Below are 16070 nucleotides of genomic sequence, written 5' to 3' on the forward strand. Positions count from 1 at the left end.
TACAAATTGCTAGACAGTCCATTTGTGTCTCATCCTACTTGTTGTTTAAAGGCAAAGCAGAAAATACAGCAAAACAACTCTTAGAAAAGCCAGCTAAATCCTAAAAAAACCCCCTGTATCCTACAAAAATGTATTTTACCTATATAACTGCAGCTTCAAATCTGTGCTAGAACGAGTTAAAATAATCAATTTTTACCAAACATTATCATATTTTTAAACTTTTAATTGTCCTAAAAGCCAAGTACTAAAATGGCAAGAAATCTTAAATGTTCAGATTAAAATGTCTCTAACATATTGCAGAATAAAATTCCCCAGGCAATTGAATGCTAAATTTATGTATTTTGTGTGGCTGTTCATATGGGAATATCTGTAGGATGCTAGAATCTTTTGTGTGTGGAGGCAATTACACAAATATGGCTGTACATATGTGAGATGTAATATATCTTTAGCTTCAACAATGTAGTTACTCTCATGTGTCATATGATTGGTACAAGTATTTTCTTTTAATGTTGAGGATTCAGGGTTCATTCCATCTCATTGGTGTGTCATAATCTGAATCCTTTTTTTAAACCTAATGGCTAAAAAATCAGGGCCTAAGCATAAGAGGGCTAGTTTTGTCTAATTTGATGACTACTAATGACTGTGACTGGAGTAGCATGAGATGTACATATCGCCCCTTTACAGCGTTAGTAGGAGACGAAGCAGAGAAAGTCTGTGTAAGGTTTCCAAAAGAAATTCTACAATGACACAGAGAGAAACATCATTGTTCGATAGATGAGCACTATTTTATGTATTCAACTAAAATTCCTTGTTCGGGATTAAGAGAAAGCTACTGTTTACTATTGCCTGTTTTACAAAAGGCAAATAAAGAATCTATGGTGATAGTACTGGCCGATCCTTTATCTTGTCCATCATGAATGAAAATCTCCTTAAAAAGACCTTTAAAATGTTTAATGTAAATTATTTTGTGTTTAAATGTCGCTCTTCTGGGCAAACTTTTATAATCAAAAGCTTCATATTTCTATTCTATGTAATACAATGCCCACAAACCATTAGTGTAATAAATTAATATTTATCTTTCCTAAACTAAGACTGACATCTCATAATATCTAAAGCAGTAACCTTACCTGGCTAGTTCTGTAACATACTGCGAAGTATCACTAAGGTATGGAGACAGGATATAAAAGTGGCATAAAAGAAAGTCATCACCATCAGAAATTTATTTCTGAGAGAAATTAATTGCTAATTAATTCACCTGCACTGGAGGATGTGACAACTATGCCAATTTTATGATCTTATGAGTAGTCTTTTAGGAGGTTATCACTTTCACAGGAATCATTTCAGACAGATGATACATACTTTTGCATTGTAAACCAGGCTTTTAAATAGAGCGGAACACAAATTCCCTTGATAAAGTTAATTAGATTCACCAGCGGCAGACAGCAACACTTTTATGTTCCTGTTTACAAGTAACTCCAAAGAAGTAATTCAAGTTTGTCAAAATAAATCCTTTAAAAATTATTTTTTCAAGGTAAGAAAAATAAATATGGCAAATGATTGCAAACAACTCTTGTGCGAAGTAAGAGATACGAGTTGACTGCTTAAGAAGCCACCCTTCCAAAGGTGTCCCCTGAGTGTAAGACAGGATCATTAGACCTAGATCTAGTCTAACGTTTTTATGTAACTCAAGCTGCTTAATGCCAGCCAGCTTGCCCGTCCCAGGCCCAGTCACCAGTCTCCAGCTCAGTGCTTTGTACAGGTCTAGATCTCAAGGCACGAAGAAAAGAATCTCCCCCTTCCCGTGACTGTTTGAATTTTCAAGAGTGCTTTAATACTCGCTTCTCTCTCCTTGCAAAGGAACTTCTTTTGCATTAAAGTGGAATGCCTGTGTCACTCCTTCCCGTAGGGGATCCATGCAAATCTTTTTCAGGTCTTTGCTGGAGAGCACTTTCTCCACTTTTCATGTCAGTTTGTGGATCTCTTTTGAACTCTCTCCAATCTTTCAGCATGTTTTAAACAGGTGGACAATAACTCTGGACATGCTATAGCACTTTGTGTCTGATGATAAAGTGCACAATGATATAATTGTGATTTTACTTGCTGTTTTCCATATGCACATCCCTATGAGAATATTAACCTTCTTCTGTATCATCATGTTGAAGTACTTGACTGCTTTGAGCCCTACACGCAGCAGCTTTCTAAGATATGTTTCTTGATCCTGTAGGTTGTGTTGCTCGTCCTGCAAGTGTGGCTTTTTTTCTCCTTTGGCCCTATTAAAACTTCTGTTTTGAATAAACTGAGTTTATTAAACAATCCAGATAACTGTTACTGCCTTGTCCTCATTACCACTCTAATATTTACTCCATCTAAAGATGTTGCCAGGAGTGATTTATTCATTCTTTCGAAGCTGTTTGAAATACTTCTCTAGATTGCTGATGAAAACACTGAAGAGTATTCCTGTAGCTCCCCAACAGAAACATCCTCTTTAAATTATAGTGCTCCACAGATAATTACTCTTCATTTTGCTAGTTCTTACCTGTTTATGCTTTACGAATTTTGTGTTGTCCTCACTCTTATTTCTCCCTAAATCAAACACCTAACAGAGGTCTATTACATTTGGGCCAGTACTCTTGCCAATTTAATTTGCAGTCACATCAAACAACGAAGTAAAAGATTATTTTACCGAGACCTAGTTTCTGTAAAAATGTGATGGCTATTAGTTGTATTCTTGTCTACTCATCACGTATTAGTTGTCTGCGCTACCTCTTCCGCCTAGAACTGATGTGACGCTAACCGAACTGCAGTAACCTGCGTTACGCCATTTGCTTCCTGAATGCTGGCCCCACGCTAACATACTTTTACATCTCCTGAAATTTCATCACAACGCCAACACATATTAATAGCAGCAGGCCGGAAATCTCCTTAGCCAACCTTTCTAGGGTTTCCAGGTCACTCGTGAACTTGCTCATTTTACAATATGTCTCACTAGTGAATGTTCTTGAACGTGCCATGGGCTGGAAGAGCTTTGAGTATCCTCCTGTGACACATCTCCCTGCTTCTTTTGAGATACTGAACAGCAATAATTATTAGGCATTTGAGCATTTTGTTGCCTCATTGTGAACAGTTATCTGTTTAGGCTAGTACAGAGTCTACACCACTGCTTAGATTACCATTATACATTACATACAAAACGGCTTTTTTCCCTTTTGCCGTTGTGCCAGGCAGGATCTCTCCCCCTCCCCATTTAGTTATTATCCAGTGGATAAAAATTATGTCCTTTTTGGTCACTTTTTACAGTGAAGTGTTTTCTGGTTGCTAGCTGCTGTCTTAGACTATGAACCAGGAGTTCTTCTTCCTTTTGAAATCCAAAATGATTCAATTTCTTGATTACGCACTTGTGAGAGAGAGGCAAGGGTCAGGTACTTTTCCAGACCTCTGTCACAGTGAAACAAGTGACTGACTGATCACGATGCCCTGAGCTGGTCAGTCCCCGCATTCGCTTTCCACCTGTGCGGGTAGCAAAGTCTTGAAAACGGGTCCCGGCCATAAACCTCCTCTAAGCAGGGCAGCAGGGGCGACAGCATCAGCCCCTGCAGCTGTTATATGTTTTCCCTTGTAGGAAAAGGGGCAGGATCTAAGCATGGATTTGGGGTTTCAGAAGCCTGAGAGGGCCTCCTAATTAAGCGCTTTCCCAAAGCCCGCATAATTAAGTTAAAAGAGAGAGAGAGAGAGAGAAAAGACTTTTACGAGCCTCCCCATGACCCTGCCCGCCTGTAGCGAGAGGGCCGGCACAGACAGGAGCCCCGGGGCAGCAGCGGGGCGAGGGCTCTGCGGTGCAGGAGCCGCCCGGGCTGGGGCAGGCGGCGGGAGGGGGGTGGGTGCTGCGAGCACTGGCCCCGCCGCGGCCAGACGCCGGGCAGCCCGCGGCCGGGGTGGGCCGGGCCGGGCCGGGCCGGGCCGGGCCGGGCGCGGCGCTGCCGCCGCGGGCCCCGCGCCCACCTCTGCCCGCCCGCGGCGTGGCGGCATGACAGGCAGCCGCCGGGCCGTGGCCGCAGCCGCCGCGGCCGCAGCCGCCGCCCGCCCGCCGGCGGGAGGCGCGGCGGGGATCGCGGCCCCGGTGAAAAGTGACATGGCCCCCCGGAAACAGCCGCGGCGGAGACTGCGTGCCCGGAGGGCCGAGCGGGCTGTGTGATCGCGGGCCGCCTCTCGGCGAGGCAATGGGCCAGACGTCGGTCTCCACGCTGCCCGAGCCGGCCGGCGGTGAGTAGGGGGAGCGGCGGCGGCTCTGTCGGCGGGGCGGGGGGCTGCGGCGGCGGGGCCGAGCCCCGGCGAGGGGCAGTTAGCCGGGTCGCCGAGCAGCCGTCGCCGTTGCGCTCCCCAGCCCGGGCAGCGAGGGGGCAGCGCGGCGGCTCTTCTTGCCCGCGGGCGAGGGGCGCCGGCCGTTAGCGCCGCTCCCTAACGGCCGGCGGGCTGGGGGCGGGGGGGAGGTGAGCCCCCGTGTGATGGCGGCGCGGCGCCCTTCGCGCCCGCCGCCCTGCTCGTCGTCCCCCCCCCCCCCCAAACCCCGCGGGCCCTCGGGCTCTTCCCCCCCCCCCCCCAAGAAATACTGAAGAGTGGGGGGGAAAAGGGGGGAAGGAAAGAAACTCTGGCACCTCGCCCCGCAGCGCGGCTACTAACCCGCCCATCTGGTCGCTTTTGGCTCCGGCACGTCTTTATGTGTAAGCAGACTCTTGAAAATAAATAAATAGCATGTGAGTGCAACTTACAAGTATATATGTATATAGAGGGAGAGAGAGAGCAGTTCTAGTTGTTTGCGAATTAACTTTTTGAAGGTGGTATGAAGTACTTGGTGTTTTGGCTTGGAGGCATTTGGGGATAACTCAGTGGGTTTTAGTTACTGAAGAACGGACTGGGTCTCTTCTCACAATAACGGGATGTAGGATCTAAATTAATTCCAGCAAGGTTTGCAGTTTGCTAGAAAAATGCCACTGCACTCATGGTTTTTTTTCTCTCAAATTTCTCTTCTTTTAAAAAAAAAGGCCCTGTTGTAGACTTGAACTCTTTATATGCTGAACTTTATTCTTAATTTGCTTATTGCTGCTATTGTGGGACTATTTTGCCAAATGGGAGACAGTACAACAGACTTTTTTGCCCTTCATGGGGCAAATTCATGGGCACGTGGAATAATAGTTTTCATAATAACACCTCTGCTTTCAGAAAAGCTCTGTTATGTTGCAAAATGATACGACTTTCCAGAATCACACCAGTAAAAATATAACGTTGGGCAGGAGAAGAAATCATCCAATGTGAAAGAAATTTCCAATAAACTTTGCTATTGCGTTGAAGGTCTTGCCCAGCAGCCAGCACATTAGAATTGAATCAAGGTAGCTGTTAGGAAACGGATGTAAGGAAACAGATGTACCAGTTCAAAGTTTTTGTTAAACTTCCTGTACAAAAGTGTCCAAAATGTTAAGTGCGAAAGTGTATTTTGAGTGTGTTTTGGTTGGGAGGGGACCCACATCTTGAAAAAGGATAGCTGTGGTGCCTGTGTTTTCTTCACGGAGTGCTGACGGATGATAATTAGGCTGGATTTACAGTTTTAACTAAAAGGGGGGGGGAAGTCACCCTTGTTCGTTCTTATTTGAAAATACTTTCATTAAGGAGCAATAAGAGACAGCTGTCTGAAGATATAAGTTATGGTCATGCTACCTCAATGTTGCAGACAAATTGTGGTTGTCACTGTTTAGCTGATAAGCACAACAATTCCTGGTTATCCTCAGGACAATGGGTTTATCATGAGACACTGATACAGCCTTCAGGTTTCATAAAACGGCAGTCCCGCTGCAGTTTCAGCCCTACTGAAAATGTTGAGAGTGTATCCTCAAAGAGAAACCACTGGGGCATGTACTTCTATGGGTGGTACAGATTCATTTATTTTCTCTAGTTTGCTTTGCAGATCGTTTGGGAGGCCCAGTCTAGTGGTGATTAGGGCAGTGGGATAACTTTCATTGGTTTCAATGTGGACTGATTGCCCCTTAAGCAAGTAGTCCTAATACCTTCATTGATTTTGGTGTGCCAGCCAAATACAAGCCGTTTAAGTCTTTGACAGCTGCTAGAGATTAGTGTTGAAGGAGATCCCTGTCTTCTACATGCAGGGGCTACAAATCTGTTTTAGTGCTAAGGAATCAATAGTGCATTCAGGTCCCTTGCCAGCCAAACAAAAGCAGCTGTGAAAAGTTGCTTTCCTGTTGCCTCCGTCTTTTTCCTAAATATGCTAGCATTTAAGGGTCCTGATCCTGCCCTCTCATTCTCTAATGCGAGCCCTTGTGCCTGTGGAGAGTTCAGAGAGTCTATCTAATGGTTACAGAAGAGGGCAGTAATAGTAAATCACAGTGGGGCCTTTGGACTAATAAGGTGAAATTTTTATTTTGGTTTTCTACATCAGAACAGATTTTCCCTGAAAGTCAGAGTGTTAAAATAAATACTGAGTATTACATTACATAGTATATTGTATGGATGCAGTCCAATGTCCTGCCTTTTTTTTTTTTTTTTTTTAAGATTTACTTTAAATGAAAGATTTTACTCTTGGAAAGGGAAATATGTCCTGAAGTATTTAAGCAGACCAACGTCCTGATGCACTTTCCCCTTGGGTTAGCTGCTAAGAGGCCTAAACGTAAAATTAAAGCCCTTCTCAGCCGGGGAAAACTGGGCTGCATCCCAGCCAGTTCCTACACAGAGAGGAAGAATCCAATTTTCATGCCTATCTGTCTTCTAAAACCTCATCTTCCAAGAGTCCCCCATTTTTTTTTTTAACAAGCCTCTCTCACTGTAGTTTGGCATCGGACTTGGGTGGGAGGATCCTTAAATATTCTTGGACACCAAACTTAATACAAAGAATGCCTTAACTTCTTATGTGCCTATGATAGCAAAGCGCTATTGAGTGAACTGCTTGCATTTGGGTCCTTTTGACTTGGAAGCGCTTGCTAGGGGCGTGTTGTTCTTACTTTATCCTGATTCTAGAGAACTGGCTGGATTGCAGCCAGCCTTGCAGCTTACCTTTTTCTCGTTCACTGTATTTTGTTTCTGTCGTCTTGCTCTTGTACCTTTCCAGTGTCTGTCTTCCCTTCAGTCAGTTAATCTCTGCTTTGTTTCTGTTCTTACTTAATTTGATTCTTATACTCTGTTTCTTACCCAGGACTTGTTCAGAGTTGCAGTAGTTTCAGAGTGAAGGCTTTAACCCTGACTACCCATAATGATGATCCACTGGTGGACAGCAAAGCAGGTCTTGGCTGTCCGTATATGAACGCCCAGCAGGCAATATTTTGCAGCCTTCCTCAGTTCCTGTTTTTCAGTCGCATTTGGGTGCATTTTCCAAAGCTTGTTTGATATTTGTCGTGCTCTGCAAATGTGAACAAACCGGAGGATTGGGCAGTTATATATATAGTCAGTATAGGTATGTGGAAAATGACAAGTGCATACTGTTCTTCCGAATCTTCCTCCTTCTTGTATGATCTTCCCAGGCCTGGCAGGACTTGATGAAAGTGCTCTCTCTCCATTCTGTGGCTGAGGTTAAGCACTTTTCAGGGTTATCAGCTATCATGTGCAAAGATACCACTTCTGCTTTCTGATCAATAGCTTATCAAAAGATAAGAGTTGTGCACTGAAAAGAGACTTCCCCTCCCCCCCCCCCTCCTTTTGCATTTGTTCTTAGATGGTTCACTACCAGCCACAGTACAGGGAAACAAGGTAGTCCTCAAGTGGAAGCATGATCATCGTGTTGGGAAGGTAACACTTAAAGGCAGACCTAGTTAGGTGATGGAGGGTTTTTTTTGTTTCTGAATAGTGATGGTTTGTTGAAAATAAAACCCTTGGTAAAAATGCACTTACTAGTGTTACTAGGAAGAGGTCAATTAGTTCAGTGTGGAGTCAGTGGAGCATAGCAGGGACCATGTAGAGGGCAAGGAGCAAGCTGTAAAGGGAAGATCTAGAGAACTTCTTGCCTTGATGGTCCGGGTACTCAGCTGGGCCAACCTTGGACTGAAGTCAGATTCCTATTCTGATGTGCAAAGAACTGAGTATGTAATCCCAGAACCTGTTTACTCTGGGATGGGTGAGTTTCTTTAATCTTAAATACTTTCAGAAACAGAACACAAAGTGTCAGATGTGGGTTTCATCTTACTATAGACCAGAAGGAGTGTGTGTGTGTGTGTGTGTGTGTGTGTGTGTGTGTGTTGGTGGTGGTTTTTTTTCGTTGTTTTTTTTTTTTCCTCTCCCCCAAGGACATGAAAATGTGCATAAGCAGCACAGAAAAACCATTTCCCAGTCAGCTCAGCCCATGAGATGAAAGCAATACTGGTAGGATCCTGTTTAGGATCTCGTTGTTTGTTGACCTTGGCACTCAGTGAAATGATTATCATAGGTCAAAAGTTAACGTTTTTCTCAGACTGCTTTTTTTTTTTTTTTAAATCTCTTGGCATTATGGGACTTCCTGTTAATTGACAAGCAAACAGCATCTTCTCCTGTGTCTGTGTGAAGGAATTGTAACTGCCTTAACTGAGCAACCTTATTTTGATATTTGGAATGAAATGGAAAGCTGATGTTTGTTTCAGCTGTGCTAGGTGTCAGGAAGCAAACTAATAACTGGTTATTAGTATAGCATTTTCAGAACTTCTCTATGAGGAGAGGTTATTCCAGTAGAGCTCTTCAGTGATCGCTCTTTCTGAGCCATTCTGACAGTGCTATACTGAACAAGAACAAGGTCCTGTGGAATATGCCTTGGAGATACTCAGCAGTAGCCTTTAATTCGTATCCTGACTCAGTCTGTGGTGAATCTGAAAGTGCAGACAAGTCCTTACAGTGATAATTCTTACTGAGGAAAAAAATAAGGCTGCTTCTTTTCCTCCAGCTTCTATTCCTTTCAAAAGTGGAAGAACTCTGACGTTACTGCGCTTTGCAGCAAGACATCTCAGAGCATTTACAGCTGCGCTGAGCTACTCACAACACTTCCGTTATCACTCCAGTTATCTGTGCATCTTAAAGAGGGGGAAGCTGAGATAACTGAGCTGAAATGTCAAATGCCATTTAATGTCTAGCCCTAATGACTTGCCCACAGTTGCAAAGGAAGTCCTCGGCAGAGTTGGGAAAAGCTTTCAAGCGTGCTGACTCCCAGGTCTGCACCCATTGTGCTAGTCTTGAAGAACTGATTTTCCAGTCTTAGTGGTTTCTCTCAAATCCTAACACAGAGGTTCTTGACATAATTCAAATTGCGTTTCTTTTTTGGGACGTAGTGTCCCCAAAAGAAATGTGCCAGAATCCCTCCCTAACAGTGGCTATATTGAATTGGATCATACTGAAGGTCAGCTTAGGCCAGTATCTTGTCTCTGACAATGGCCAGCAAAGGGTGCCTTGGGCAGGATATAACACGGTAGGCGTGTTGTGGCATTCCCCTAGACTATCCTCCCAGCATCCAGATTTGCACTTCAGAGGCTTCACCAGCCTGGAGTTCTTTCCTGTTAACTCCGCACCATACCTTTTAAAGAAGGAGCAAGCGATAGAGAAAGAAAACCAAACAGACTAAACAAGACTTCTGGTAAGAACTGTCAATCCATAAATTCGGGCTTTAGTGAGCCCACAGGGAAAAGAAAATTTAGAGCTGGAGACCTCTCATTGAAAGTACCTTATTGCAAGGCAGAAGATTTCAGCTCAAGCATTTTGTTCAACTGCTACCTTTTTACCTGCAAATGGAGAGGTTAAGTTTCTGGGATAAATGAAACATAATCCAGTAGACTTCAGATGTTGAAATGAGCATCCATAAACAAATGGGATATACATATAGATCAGTGTGTATCAGATAATGCAGTGTGCTTTTCAGAGAGGCAGGAGAACCTTTTGCATGTGATGGTCATACATGGTATCGTGACATGCCACATGCTTCAAATTTGCACCTACGCCCCTGATCCCCAGCTCAGGATTTTATAATATTAGCAGCTACAGTCTTAAATGTTTTTTCTGGTAAGGGGAGAGAAAGTTTTGCAATGCTGTTTTGTAGCGTGTGGTTGTGTGGCTTTTTTGTGGTTGTTATGTGTATGTGTTGGTGTGTGTGTGTGGTTTTTTTTTTTTTTTTCTGTCCCCCCCTCTTCTCGAAAAACACAATTTATAGTATAGAAGCCTGGAGCTTGAGATAAGGTATCTGCACTGGCTTTTGAAATTACAATGACTACAACACAAGGGTTGTTTTTTTTTTTTTAATCATCAATTCTGATAATGTACCCTGATATACATATTCTGCTAAATGGATGGCAGATATCCAGACCTGTAATTCCAGATGTGGACTTTGCTGATTTGTTTTAAACGCTGACTAGTCATGTGAGCATGGTGGCATGTCTTGGTTAACACAGCAGTATGTCTCTCTTGTCTGGAAGAGATGGAGCTTGTAGCCTCAAAGCCTTAGGGGACGTGTAGCATGTTTGAAGGTTTCTAGAGGCTGCGGTGAAACAAGTATGTTCTGGAGTCACTGGGAGCCTGTGGGACAGAGGTGAGGTTCTAATTCTTGAGAAGAAATCTGAGGTCTGTGGAGGGCTTTGATGGTGCAGAAAGGTATAATTCTGAATGGAGGGGGAACAATGTAGAGGGAACTCTGTTTCCACTTTCTGCTAAATTTACACCCAGCCCTTTTTCACTTTGTCGATCTTGAGCACTGGTAAGATGATGAGCTCATCATCTTACCAGTGTTGTCAGATGGGGCTACAATTCTGACAGCCCAAAATTTGGTCTAAGTAAGTGCGTTTCTTGGATACCCACTTAAAGGCACAGAAAGCCCGTGTTTTCAGACAGAATGGGTAGCCGCAAATTCACCTGCTACTAGTAGGAGCTGAAAGCGCTCGAACCCTTTGAAGTGATGGTCTTTGTGTGTCTCAAGCTGAAATTCCAGAAGTAATAGCAACTACTGAAAAGGTAGGTCTCCGTACCCAGAACTATTCTTACTTGTGCTCTCAGTGGAGATCCAAGTATGAGCCTGTAAAGTGAACAGACTATAGAAAAACATTTGTATATATTTTTAAATATAAAATGTTTGTAAGTTATAAGACGTATTTGTTGCTCATGGGTGCTGCCGTACTCCGTGATCTTGCAGAGCTAAGCATTGCACCAGATGCCCTAACAGTTAGTGTCAGTTGATGTAGACCAAACTCCTCAGCCACAGGAACAAATCACTGCAAAGGAGGTTGCAGAGTGAGCCTTCACTATGGTGCGTGGTGGAGAGGAGAGATCCCATAAGGAAATGGAGGACCAGCCACGCCAAAGGAACTATATATGAACCACAGGAACACGAGTATGAGAAATGAAGGGCTAGGGTTCGTTAGATCCCAGGTCAATGTCATGTTTCTTCTTGCTCTGAGGCTGCTTCAAGGATGACCCTGAATATTCCTCGTTTTGTTGCTTATTTACTCCTGGCAGTGTATATGACCTTTGATTTCAGGCATGTTGACTGAGATGCCTTTGTACCCTTTATTTGGTAGTCACTGACTGCCTGCTTGCAGTGTTAATCATCAGCGTCCTCATCTGCTACAATTGGAATGAGACCTGGCCTTTAGGAAATCAGTCCTGGCAGGGCTGCAAAGCTCAGTGTGCTGCTTGGTTGGTGTAGAGTTGTGTTATCAGATGACCTCCCTGATACTTCACTCAGATGAAAAGGTCACAGGAGTTCTCATTTCCTCCTGAGCCCCGTTTGCTGAGCCTCACTGACAACCAAGTCTACTCCTGACCTGCGCTCAGTGGCCCGGCCACCCCTTGGATCACTTGTCCTTCCTTCCTAGGCCCTCTTCCTCAACTTTTTTATTGCTCTTGGATAATAATACCTTGTTCTTACATCATGGTTTTCATTATAGATTTCCAAACACTTTGCACATCTTATTATAATATCCTGTTATTTAAATGGGAAAACTGAGCACGAGGAGGCAGAAAACTTAACTTGTGGTTTCTCAGTGGGTCTAAGATGCAGTAAGGAGTAAAACGTAAGTCTCCCGAGTCCTCATCAGTGTTTGAGCCATATCACGGTGCTGCCTACTAGAAGTGGAGAAGACTTGGGCGTTGATATGTTTCTTTATGTTTTCCCCTGCTTAAAGTTTTCCTTTATTCATTTTGGACCCTTATGCTTTTCTGTATTTAAAAAATGAAGAAACGCTAATGTATTCTGGAAAATATTTCTGAATCAGTGTTGGTTTGGGATTTATTTTTCAGTTTGTCCTTTAGGATATGTTGATGATTTTTTTAAAAAGCGCACTTTATGATTTGCATGTTGCTGTGTTGTATTTAACTCATAACACAGTGCCTAGAGAAATATTTCTGATCCATAGAAATGCCCGAACCAGCTGACATTCTGGCCCACATAGAGAAGCAAGTTCTGAACTTTCTGTTAGCTGCCTTCTCTGATTGTTGTGAATGGGATTCCCGGCCCTGTTCTCTCTTTGATCAGAGTCATGACCATGTATGTGGCAGGGGAATTCCCATTCAAGTAGGTATGGGCAGGGCTAGTGCTAAGCATAGACAAAACCAGAGCTGGTAGTTGGCCAGTGACACTAAAATGGCTCTAGTAACAGGCAGTGATAGCTCTTTGGTCTGCTTTGCCTGTGTCAGATGCCTAGAGCGGGGTCAGCTGAAAGCTGAGGATGCAGAGAGCAGCCAGGGAGCAGATATGCGCAGGGGAAAGAAGCAGTTCGGTTTTTGTCTTTGCTCATGAGTTGACAGAATCCAGTTTTGTCAGTGCTGCTAAGAAGCCTTCCGTCAGATATGATTTCAAGCCACTGAAGGACGTTGGTGTTAAAAAATGTGAACAAAACTGAAGAGAGAGAAAATATGATTACAAACCATTAGAAAGGAAGGCAGGCAGACAGTGAGGGTATTTGATTCCCGACAAACAGTATTGGAACAAAAGAACCAGATCAGGTCATTTACATCCCTTCTTAGATGAAGTCTACAACCCTTAGGCTAGAGATTATCCAATGTATTTTTGGGTAAATCTAGAACTACGGCTGGGCTCTGGATTATGTAACTTCCTATAAGGTTGTTCTGTAGGAATGCTTCAGTAGGAACTAGATAGGAGGGTCACTGTGAATGTCAGATTGATACAGGATGTGAACGTGGCCTGTTCTGTCTTCTCACTCTCTCTGACCAGAATCACGTGGAGAATAGGGTCCTGTTTGGAGTTTTTGTTTGTTTTGGGCTAGGTTTTTCATATTAGGACATCTTAATCTATTTAATCTTACCTAGTTGCAATTGACACAGTTTTTTGAACTAACAGTCTGTGCAGACAGTGCAATTATCTCGGTCCATCGTGTGGAGGCTCATCATTAGGAAATTTGATTTGAGTTGCTCATAGGCATTATACAAGATCACTGCATAGGAATGAATTTTGCTTCTGTCCCTGGCTTGGTTTTGGGGCACTTGAAAATAAAGTCTCTGTCAAAAATGAGTCCTCTTTGCCTTTGTGTTTCCTCTCTGCTTAGAACAGCCATGATGATCAGTGTTAAGTGGAAAAAATGCTGTGGAGAGATGGGGATCTAGGTTGTTCCGTCATTGTATGGTAGGGGATATGCTGTCAGGTTGCGCATGAATAATATTTTTTTGTTGATAAAGCATTGACTAATTGTATACTGGACAGTACTCTTCTATATCATATAAAATTGTGATAACACTTTGTTACTTGACAGAGCTGAGTATTAAGACAAAATCCTGTGTCAATGATATCAAACTTAATCATTTTCACAAAGATATGAAAAATATGTAAACAGCAAAGGTTGTGTTGCCTTTTTCTTCTGTAATTCCTGCTTTGGTTACACATGAATTCAAGTGATGTTTTGCTGAGCAGAATTAGATTGTGACACAGCTGTCCTAGCATTTGAAACTCTGTTAGGAAAACCAGTTCTATTCCCAAAGATCAATTTTCATTCCCCACCCCGAGAATGTGAATTTTATTAGTGCTGAGAGATGTCTTCACCCTGACCAACTGTCCAAATGCTATCAGCCAATCCTAATCAATTAGTGGGATTATCCTTGTTTCAGTATTTAATACCTTTTTTTTCCCTAGATCTGAATGTTTTAGTGCATTGCTCAGTGAAGGTCCAAGAGTGCTGCAGAGGCCTTATATCTAGGTAAAAGACTTGGGCGCTTTACTGCTCTGCGCAAGTGAATCACGTAGTTCATAGTTTTTAAATATTCATTAAAGATAAGTGCAGTCTTTATTGCTTATTGTTTCTTAGCTGAATAATTTGCACAATTAGAATGTGTGACAGACCATGAAACTTGATGTTTTCACTGTGATCATATCGTTTACGCTTTCAGCTTAAAACATTCCTTAAAAAGCCTACGAGAGGCACACGGAGTCATTTTCAGGCTTAAGATTTTTTTTTTAAAATTAATGGTCATATCTTTAGCTCAGAAAAAGACCTCCTGCCCAGGATTTATTATCACTGGTAGTATTTCTGCGGTTTGCAACCCAAAACTTTGTTGTTGCATGACAAAATTCATTGTCATTTTGCTTGATCTGTTCTGCTGAAGAAAGGGCTCTTCTCTTTCCCTTCTGCCCTGTGTGGCTGTAGAGCAAGGTCTGGCAATAGAAAGCAATTTGGATCTGAACTTCTGTTTGGTAGCCAGCTGAGCTAAGTGGAAAAAAGCACTTTAAGAGTGCAACTGGGTCTGAATGCACAGGAAACCTCACAGGAGGGCAGCCTGTCACAAGAGGGCACCTAGAGTGGGTAGCAAGTTAAAAAATGAAAAAAGAAACCACAGAGGTTGGAAACAGGCTTTCCACTCCAGCTCAGCTCAGAGCAGCCCACTTCCCATCTGTTGCACCAGGTATCGCTCTCATTAAATGAGGAGCGGGGAACCAGCTCTGTGTGCCAGTGGCCTTGTTTGCATCTTCAACAAACTATTGCCTACATTGGTGCATATGAGGATCTGAGATTCATCAATATATGTTGTTGCATAGATGCTAAAAGGCAGAGCAGCTCATGGAACAGTTGCAGTGCTGTAGGCCTAAGTTATGCCTGTCTGTGCTCCAAGTCAGATTTTAAAGATGCTGTAGGGAGTGAGAGGCTGCAGGTAGCTCTCGGATACTTATTCCTGACCAACGCTTATCCAGGAGACTCCAGTTAACTTTCATGTGGCTTGTAGATCTCCAGCTTCTAAATATCTAATAGCTGCATAGAGACTTCTAATGTTTAGGAACCAAACAAGAGGAATTAACTAGTAGCTAACTGGAGGAGTAGTTAGCTCCAGTAGCATCTGGAGATGGTTTTTTTTTGCCAGGGATCGTGGGCAGCCTGTGTGCCACATTAAAAAATTTAGTTCGTGGTATGATTGTGAATAGTAAGGGACTGTGTCTGTTTTGTTACTTTGTCTCCTAGTTGCTTTCCTTGCTTAACCCCCAGAGATCAACTTACCTGAAGCATTCAAGTCATAATAAGTAATAGAGTAAAATCCAGGCTGAGAGCTAATTTTCTGTGAGCTTTTTTGCTTTTTATTTTTTTCCCCAAATCCTGGGTGAATCGACCAAAAAATGACACTTTTTGGTTTTCGTGAAACACACGAATTCAGTGGGATCTAATCAATACTTTGACCCCCGTAACCAATTAAGTTGTTAAAAGCTGATGAGGAAATGTAAACACTGCTGGTATCTAGAAATCAAGTAAAAAAGCCCTCAAAAACAAAGCAGTTCATTGCCAAGAAACTGGGCATATTTAAATTATACGTATATAATGTGTTATAATTTATTTCATTGGTAATCATTCAAAACGCTGTGCATTTCCTTTCCTGTAAATGCATTCAATGCGTCTGAAGATTACTGGTTTGTTTCTTGGAGTTTTACAGATTTATTACGTTTCTGAGTGGAAGAAAGTGTTGGTTTTGGCACAGGTACTAAGAATATCCTTGTTCTGAAAATGTGAAATAGTGTTCTAGCACACTACTAATTTGGCCTCTTTTATGTTGATACGAAGAGGGGTGTAGTGGTTTTTCTGCCCCATGCATTATACCACTAGGCATGGTTCTCCTTTTCGGATGAATTGTTCAAATGA

General features: G+C 42.9%; 1 protein-coding gene across 14 annotated transcripts in view; it reads left to right on the forward strand.

Moving 5' to 3' along the window:
• Positions 1 to 16070, forward strand: part of PHACTR2 (phosphatase and actin regulator 2) — a 125999-nt gene that overhangs the window by 28483 nt on the left and 81446 nt on the right. For 2 of the 14 annotated variants that reach the window (XM_068938545.1, XM_068938546.1), the window contains exon 1: positions 4331 to 4718. The exons of 2 other annotated variants lie outside the window; for them this stretch is intronic. In XM_068938545.1, the coding sequence (XP_068794646.1) occupies positions 4715 to 4718 (4 nt within the window). In that variant the 5' untranslated portion in view covers positions 4331 to 4714. Of the gene's footprint in view, positions 1 to 4041; positions 4261 to 4330; positions 4719 to 16070 lie in introns of those variants that run through there. 10 more of the 14 variants (XM_068938544.1, XM_068938552.1, XM_068938542.1 and 7 more) reach the window with 10 other exon arrangements.

The sequence above is a fragment of the Struthio camelus genome, chromosome 3 (genome assembly GCF_040807025.1).
Source record: "Struthio camelus isolate bStrCam1 chromosome 3, bStrCam1.hap1, whole genome shotgun sequence".
NCBI classification, from domain to species: domain Eukaryota; kingdom Metazoa; phylum Chordata; class Aves; order Struthioniformes; family Struthionidae; genus Struthio; species Struthio camelus.